General features: G+C 34.9%; 1 protein-coding gene across 2 annotated transcripts; it reads left to right on the top strand.

Moving 5' to 3' along the window:
- The first annotated feature begins 1,894 nt into the window (after positions 1-1,894).
- LOC139857645 (uncharacterized) lies at positions 1,895-5,120 on the top strand. Of its 2 annotated transcripts, none has more exons than XM_071846464.1 (2): positions 1,895-2,049; positions 3,102-5,120. In XM_071846464.1, exon 2 carries the CDS (start codon positions 3,130-3,132, stop codon positions 5,008-5,010), a length of 1,881 nt encoding a protein of 626 aa, XP_071702565.1. In that variant the 5' UTR covers positions 1,895-2,049; positions 3,102-3,129; the 3' UTR covers positions 5,011-5,120. The 2 variants fall into 2 exon arrangements, with proteins under 2 accessions (XP_071702565.1, XP_071702564.1); XM_071846463.1 differs by having other exon boundaries at positions 3,097-5,120.
- Positions 5,121-9,145: the final 4,025 nt, after the last annotated feature.

Here is a 9,145-nt window from a genome sequence, read left to right as displayed (position 1 = left end):
AAAATTTAATCACAAAAAATGTCTAGCAATCAAGGAAATCCCAACTTTCCCAACTAAATTAATCCGAACTTTTCCAACCGAGGTTGTCCGAACTATCCCGCAAACTATCCAAACCATCCAAACAATTTACACGATCCATATACCCATACTCGAGTCAATGGAATCCGTTTACACCCATTCACAACGTACCAAACGCGTTTCAAAATTATGCTCATCAAGCACAAATTTCACAAACTCAAGTCCCACAAACCCCATTGATGAGTCCCGAAGACATGGAACATTTTATGGCTTGGAAGTCTAGTCAACAACTTAGCGAATCGAACACGCAATCGGTTCAAGACGAAGTCCCAACACCAACGTCTCAACGTGTTCGCGATAAAGGAAAGAAAAAGATGGTTGAGGAAGAACCGACCAAAAAAACGAGGGCAAGACGTACTGGAGTCGTGATGAACCCGTGGTCCGAGCTAGATGAGTTACGTTTGGCGAAAGCTTGGGTTCATACTTCCGAAGATTCACTCAAAGACAACGACCAAACCGGTATATATTTCTCTTATATTTTTTTGAGTTAAATATTTAGATATAAATATATATTTTATATATATATATATATATATATATATATATATATATATATATATATATATATATATATATATATATATATATATATATATATATATATATATATATATATATATATATATATATAAATATATCATATTTATATTATAATTCGTTATATAAATTTGTAGGTGCGTCTTTTGGTTTTTGGTTACGGACGAAATCCGCCATGTGCTCGATCTAAGGATCTGTCGTCGTCTAAGTGGACGAAAATGAATGGCGAATGTCAAAAGTATAATGAAATTGTTAGTCGTTTGAAGAAAGATTGGCGAAGCGGAGATAACGACCTTAATTTTCGTGTGCAGTGTGAACAACAATATATCGACGAGAACCGTGGAAAGAATTTTTGTAGTTATCAAGCGTGGAATTTTTTGAAGGACAAGTCAAAGTGGCTAAATCCTTATCCCGTTGTTATCGGTACGAGAAACAAACGACGTGAGACCGTAATTATTGAAGATATTGGTGAGCCCGTAATTAATTTGAACGAAGATGTTGCAAGTGCAAGTGTTGATGAAAATCCTAATGCGGGAATGTATGGTCCCGATCAATTGAAACGTCCAAAAGGAAAGCCAAGAAAATCGACGAAAAAGTCGTCCGATTCCAACCCTTCATCCCATTCGTCTCGTGAGTCTCTATGTGTATCGGTTAAGGAAAATTTTGAAAAACGGCCGACCTTAAAAGGAAATATTATCAAGATAAGTAACTTGAAATGCGTTTAAGGATTTTAAACATTGCTCCCACCGAAGCCGACATGGAACTAATTTATGACCTTAAGGAGCAAATTCGACGCGATGCCCGTAGGGATTTACAATCGAGATCGGGTGCGAATGACGACGAAGGCATCGAATCGGAGTAGACGACGGATAATTTAGTTGTTTGTTTTTTTTTCTTTTAATAAGTTCTAATTTAGTTTTTTTATTGTATTGTTTTTAAATTAATGTAATGAACTTTTAGTTTTCATTTTATGATTTTTTAATATTAATTATATATTAAATAAAATATATATTCATTAAAATAAATATTAAATATAAAATTTAATAATTAAATAATAATTTAACACCGAACCTCAGTGTTAAATCCATTGTCACGGAACTACTCCTAACACAACTCAAGAAACCTCAAAATTCAAAGTCAAATTACCACAGTACTACACAGTTAATATAGGAGGGAGTAAGTAATTTATGTACTGGAGATGGGGGTAAAATTGGGTGTGGAAAGCCTTAATTAACCCCCGCTTGTACCCAGAAACCCATCGAACCCTAAACCCCAAATCTCTTTCCCTCACACATCTATTTACGCCTCTCTCTCTCTCTCTCTCTCTCTCTCTCTCTCTCTCTCTCTTCCCTTTTACTTCAAACCCTAATTTCACTCTTCCAATTTTTCATTCGCGCAGCTTCATTGCATTAGCTGCATCGATTCTTTTATCAGGTAATCGAAACAATATGTTATCTTTTTGCCAGTAGATACATATTAATTTCTGTAACTGTTTGCATATTCATGTTCATTTGTATCTCCAATCTGTTTACATAAATGCATCTAATTCGAAAGTAATTGATTACATATCTGAGTTCTTATCATCATTTTGTGATATCATGTACATTGATATTGATTAAGATTATAATTAGATGCTTGTACTTTAGTATCTATTTTTAGCCTGATGTGCTCGGTTTTTAATTCCGTAGTTTATAAAGTCACTGTTTTCTCCGATTAACAAATTCTCGAAACTTTGGTGAGTGTTTTTATTATTAATGACTTTACTTATTAGTTTTTGTAGAAATTTACTTTTTTGAACAGTAAAATGTAATATACTTATACTGATCGTTTTGCTCATTTCACAATCTATTTGCATTAAAAGAATGTTAAAACTTTCTAATTATGTTGAAAGTACCGAATAATGGTAGTAAGGTTACGTTCTTGTTAAATTGATATTGTCACTCGAGAAGGGGATGAATATTACATAGCGGATGATTTTTTCATTGTGCTGGGATATTTGTGCCATTCTTGTATATATATATATATATATATATATATATATATATATATATATTTTTTTTTTTTTGAAGATGGGCTGATTTAGTGTAGCACATACGAGAGGGCGGGAAGGGTTATTTATTGTTTCTTTTGCACAGCATGTTATTTAAGAAGAAAATAATAAAAAAAAAACTTGTTGAAGTGTATAAAAAGTTTATAGTTCACGTAAAGAAAATGGTACTAGGATAGAGGAAGGATTGTCTACATCCCACCTCCCCCATACCCCACTCAAATGGGATTGGGTATTGTTGTTGTTGTTGTTGTTGTTGTAAAGAAAATGGTACATTTTTTGTGTTTGCAACGTTGCCTGTACCCACGTGTGATGTGGTTTGTCGTATGAACTACCAAATCTATGATACATTCAATGCTCGATAGTGTTTTAGTACTTCTGTTTATAGTTTTTATGGTCTCATTGGTTTATTAATCATACTCGTTTAAATGCAGTTCAGAGTTGTGAATGCTTGGTTTGCTGTAACAATGACAGCCAAAGCAAGCATTCTTCAAATCACCTATTCCAACGAGCTTTTAAGTGGAGAGCCAATTCACGTTTCATCAAATTGTCTTCCACATAAGGCTTCACGGTTTGAACCAGCTGGACATTCGTTTCATGACATTGCAAAGAAACTCTCTGGTTGCTTTACTGAAGATAAAGTAGACGATGATAACGAAAATGAGAATTTGTCAAAAGAGAAAGAACAAGAGTATATGCAATCATCTGATTCATATAGTAGCAGCAAAGGTAAAAAGAAGTCTAAAGATGGAATCATCCAACAAGACCATTATGCATTATTAGGGTTGGGTCATTTAAGATATTTAGCAACTGAGGATCAACTTAAAAAAGCGTATCGTGATACTGCTTTAAAACATCATCCTGACAAACAGGCGGCTCTTATTCTTTTAGAGAAAACCGAGTCTGCTAAACTTGCGAAAAAAGAAGAAAACGAGAACCATTTTAAGGCAATTCAAGAAGCGTATGAGGTTTTAATGGACCCTGTGAAGAGAAGAATTTATGACTCCACTGATGAGTTTGATGATGAAATTCCAACTGATTGTGCCCCACAAGATTTCTTTAAGGTTTTTGGACCCGCTTTTTTGAGAAATGGACGTTGGTCAGTTAATCAACCGATTCCTTCATTAGGAGATGAGAATTTGTCCATTAAAGACGTTGATTCTTTCTATGACTTTTGGTACGCTTTCAAAAGTTGGAGAGAATTTCCACATGATGACGAGTTTGATCTCGATGAAGCTGAATCACGTGACCATAAAAGGTGGATGGAAAGACAGAACGCAAAGCTTTCAGAAAAAGCTCGAAAAGAAGAACATACGAGAATACGCTCACTTGTCGACAACGCATATAAACGAGACCCGAGAGTGCAAAAAAGAAAAGAGATGTTAAAGGCAGAAAAACAGAAGAAAAAAGAGGCCAAGTACGTTGTAAAGAAACAACAAGAAGAAGAAGCTGCTAGAGTTGCAGAAGAAGAAAGAATTAAGAAAGAAGAAGAAGATAAACAAGCTGCTGAAGCTGCTTCACAACAAAAGAAAATAAAAGAAAAAGAAAAGAAATTGTTACGTAAAGAACGATCTCGTCTTCGAACTTTATCAGCAAACGTCGTGTCTCAGTGTAATCTTACCGAGGGTGATGTAGAAGATCTGTGTATGTCACTTGACATGTTAAAATTGAAAGATTTGTGTGACAATATCGAAGCAAAAGAAGAATGTGTGCAAACTGAATTGCTAGAGGAGGCACTTAAGAATGTAGATCGTTCTCAGATAGATTATTCTTTAAACAATACTCAACGAAATGGGTCCGTAAAAGTCAACGGAAACGGTCCTAAAAGTAACTCTAAGAAAAAGGAAAAACCATGGGAGAAAGAAGAGATTGAGCTTCTGAGAAAAGGGGTAAAGAAGTACCCCAAGGGAACTTCAAGAAGGTGGGAGGTTATTTCGGATTACATTGGCACCGGACGCTCGGTCGACGAGATTCTGAAGGCGACTAAAACCGAGCTTCTTCAAAAACCCGACCCCACAAAAGCATTTGATTCGTTTCTCGAAAAGAAGAAGCCCGGACAGTCGATTTCATCTCCCCTTACAACTCGGGAAGAGAGCAACGGGGTATCTTCTAATTCCAGCCCAGTTGAAGTTGTGGCGAATGGTGTGGCGAATGGCGTGTCGAACGGGGTGACAGATGTATGGTCTGCTGTTCAAGAAAAGGCGCTGATTCAAGCTTTAAAGACGTTTCCAAAAGAAGCTAACCAGAGGTGGGAGCGGGTTGCAGCTGCTGTTCCTGGGAAAACTGTTAACCAGTGCAAAAAGCAATTTACGTTGCTCAAGGATAATTTCAGAACCAAGAAAAATTAAGGTTTTGACTTTTGAGCATGAAGCTCTATTCGATTTTGACTTCTTAAAGAGGGTTATGGTAGAAACATATATGTATTTCATATCATTTTTGCTCTGATTTGATTTGTGGGCATCTGGGAGCACTGTAATGCTGATGTGTTGAGATTTCTCGATACACTGCTGAGGTAAACATCCGAGGTATCAACAAAAACTAGTATTCATTTTCTATATTCATTACTCTAAATGCATCTTTTGAAGTAAGTAACAAATGAGTTATATTGTTAGCTATTGAGTTATATTTGGCAATCATATATCAGTTTCTTACTACTTGTGTTGGTTTACTTCGTAAGCTTATGGCGTGTTAGTTATTTTCTTGTCGTTTCACCACCAATATATAAAACGGATATGAATTATAGAGTTGAAAATGTGGACTTTATGTAAGTTGCAGGATACGGAAACATCAATAATAATTTTAAAAATTACTATTATTAGTAATGAGGATTGTATCTAGTTAAGTAGTTTTCACAATGAAGCTATAAAAATTTTCTTTTTACCTAAATAATGACCAACTATTAATATTAATGAGAATGAGAATTATGTAGATTCATGTAAAAGAGAGGATGGCAGTGCAGTATACACCCAAGGTGATATATAAACTGTTTGTTCTGATGCATGCTTTTTCCAAGGGTGGTGATATTTCCGCAACCCTTTTTACTACTTCCAACACATTTTCAATCTCTTCCATTTTCTTATCCTCTTTTTTCTCTCCCCCTCTCTTTTCTCTTTCGTTTCTTCTATCTACAAAACTGAGAACACTTTCATTTTCTTCTATCCACAAAATTGATAACAAGTTCCCCTAATCTTGATAAAGAAAAATGATAATAATATACAAAACTTAAAGGAGACTGATCTCACGTTATTTCTATTTGTACAATCCTTGCAAAGCTTAAAATAAAACGAAAATCAATGATTAAAATTAAAAATAAGAAACAAATCAAAAATGATATATTAAAACAACCACATGTTTTGCTAAAAATTTCTGCTTCAAAAATACTACAATTTGTACCATTAGATATGTCGATTTGCTGTGTTCAAGAATACCACGACAGTAAACAACGATTTGCAGTTTTCATGACGACCACTATCGGCTAACGGCTACACCAGAATAGGTGGCGATTGGCGGCGTGTTTGACGACGTTTGTCGGATAAGCTAGTACTATCAGATTCTAAAAATTGCAACGAATTTATTGGTGCAGACGGTGGCATCTAAATCGTTAGGATTCAAGAGCAAAATGCGTTCCAAGTTTTGGGGTGGTTTTTTCTTTTTTGAGGTTGGAATAAAACTGGCTGGAGAGAGACGAAGCTTTTTTACATTTTTACAAGGATAATGACAAAACAAATTACCCTATTTGAGATGAGGGTGTTTTGGGAAGTTCACAATAATTATGTTGGATGTATAAAAAATGAATGTGGAAATATCAATTCCTTTTTTCAACATGTTGGCATAAAGATTACTTTGACAAAATGGGCAGGTTTTGTGAAACAGTAAATATGGTTTTCTATTAAGTTACTTGCAACCCACAATCAAAATTCGGATGATTGATACACGCAGTTAACAGCAGCTGATGTTACTCCAAATTTTAATTAGACAAAATTGTTCATACCATCAGAATAATGCATAAATTTTTCAACACTTTAGGGTTCATTTAGATACACATGTTAACCAACTTTTCAGTCTTGGCAAAATAATTTTGCTTTTCCTTTCAACTTTGTTAAAAGTAAGGTTTCCAATCCTAATGGATAACTTCCAGATAAAAAATTAGAATAAAAATATAGGCTAAAAAAAGTAGTTAAATTTTGTACAGACATAAGAAAAGCAAAAGTTGCAAATCCTTGATGAAAAAAAAAAAAAAAAAAACCCCTCACTTACGAACTTTGTAGATATATGAAGGTTATAATCTTGAATCCAATGATGACTTTTTATTCTCAATGGACATTATTTTGCACCAATTCTTTGTTAGCAAGACCTATGACCCACTACAAAGAAATCATATTTTGGCAAAAATAACGAAAACTTATATAAATACGAAAAATGTTTTCGAATATTAAACGTCTTCAACAAAAGATATAATAGAGAAACTTGATGAGACTCGTACCTAGAAAGTGGCAAGCTTACAAAGTATCTACATCGAGCCTCATCTTGACCAAACTGAAACAAAAAATCGAGACACATTGCAAACAAAACACAATTCTTAAAACCGACAAGACGTTGCGAAACACAAAACCGAGAACTCCAAGCTCAAATATCCTTAATAAAGACGCCGAATTCTTCTATCTATGTGCCCTAAGCCAATATTTTCTTCCTCTTTTGTTGATCCTATTTTTTAACATGTGCACTAGGTATTTCACTATGATTAATAAGAGTAGCAATAACTAGTTCACTCTCCTCAACCAGACTCGCCATCATTTCATCGAATGTCGCGAAAGCCTCTTCGGACATTATTTCTCTCTCATTTGTCGATGAATCTTCTTTCTTAACTGCATTTGTTGCAACACCCTTCTTGACTTCTTTAACTTTCATAAACAAAATTTGAATTGCTTCCCCATAATTCAAGTCTTCAATGTGATCTAAGCTTTTAGGAACTCGAAGTGGACGCGTCGGTCATCTTCTTTCTCGACTTCAAGTTTACTTCGCCAAGTTGACTTTTTGTGATGTTTCTTCTGCTTCGACCAAACAGAAGCGGAGCATTATCTTTTATGACTCAAAAATGAGTGTGACCTTTTTTTTACATATCACCATCACCATTTTTGACTAGTTAACTGGTCAACCCGAAATGTTACCATATTGAGATTAAAATCTTTCTTTAGCGAAAAAACATAAATTAACTTATAAAAGATTCAAAGATCTAATTAAAGTAGAAAAGGATGCATACTTTAATTAGTCTGTTTGACAAGATCCAAAGATGTATTTGATGCTTACAATCGAGCACGATCCTAACCAATGTTACACTAACGCTAGAACAACACTCATACAAGATTTGACATCGACATAAAAAACAACCAAACTTTGTCTTCAAACTCCACAAAACTATAATTTCATCAAAAGGTAATTCGCCTAACAGCATTTGAAGATGGAGAACGTGAAAAAACCAAAGAAAAACAAGCAAAGTAGTCCATGTGTGACTGAAGAATCAGGCCAAATTAAACGTTCGAATCGCCCAAATCACCTGACACTGTCAAATCGCCGACCAGACACTAACGATAATTCTAAATCAACTATGAACGAAATAGACGGTGAACGACTACCACCGCAAACCACAAGAAACTAAACTATATAATTATCCAAAAAAACCACATACAATCCCTTGAACTCAATACCACAATCACAACAACAAATCAAAACCGTACAATGAACTCCCGACTGGGGCCAATCCGGAAGTTGACCAACGGCATCCTCGAGACCCACCAAATTAAAACACGAAAGAAGTGAAACGATGGCAATTATAGTGGTAACGGCCCGAATAAGACGACAACATCAAAACTTAGAAAGGCAGCGACAAGAGGTAACTAAATCAGACGATGATGAAGATGCATTATCTACTAATCAGAAATATATATATATATATATATATAGAAAAGCGTTCATATGAGAACGTTCTTATTTCCTAATTTTTGTGAGAACATTTTTCAACCATAGATGCATTAAATCAATGGATATAAAATTATTTGAGTTTTAATGATTTAAAATAATTAGAAAGGGTACATTAGGAAACTTACTCTCCTACAAATATGCGTTTATTCACGTTAATCTCTCTCCACTATTTTAGTAACCGGCTCAATATACATATACACAGTTACATTTAAATCTTCATCTCTCTTAAACCATCAATCCCTTAAAACAATTTAGTGGTGCCGTCTTAATTTATGGTCGGTCAATGCTAAGAAAACAACATTCTTAAAACAATATCGTTGTTATCATTCCCGCTTACTAGTAGTCTACAAGACGCCGATGTGCATCCAGGGCCTAACCGGGAGTCTCAAAAGCATCAACGCTCGTAGCTCGACATTTCAAAGGCATCCCTGCTCATAAGGCCAAGCCGCAAATGTATCGAGGTTCATAGCCCGAAGTCTTAAATGCATCCTGGCTCATAGCCCT

This window comes from Rutidosis leptorrhynchoides, chromosome 7, assembly GCF_046630445.1.
Source record: "Rutidosis leptorrhynchoides isolate AG116_Rl617_1_P2 chromosome 7, CSIRO_AGI_Rlap_v1, whole genome shotgun sequence".
NCBI classification, from domain to species: domain Eukaryota; kingdom Viridiplantae; phylum Streptophyta; class Magnoliopsida; order Asterales; family Asteraceae; genus Rutidosis; species Rutidosis leptorrhynchoides.
The sequence above is the reverse complement of the archived record's forward strand: the minus strand, read 5'-3'. Positions and strand labels throughout refer to the sequence as shown.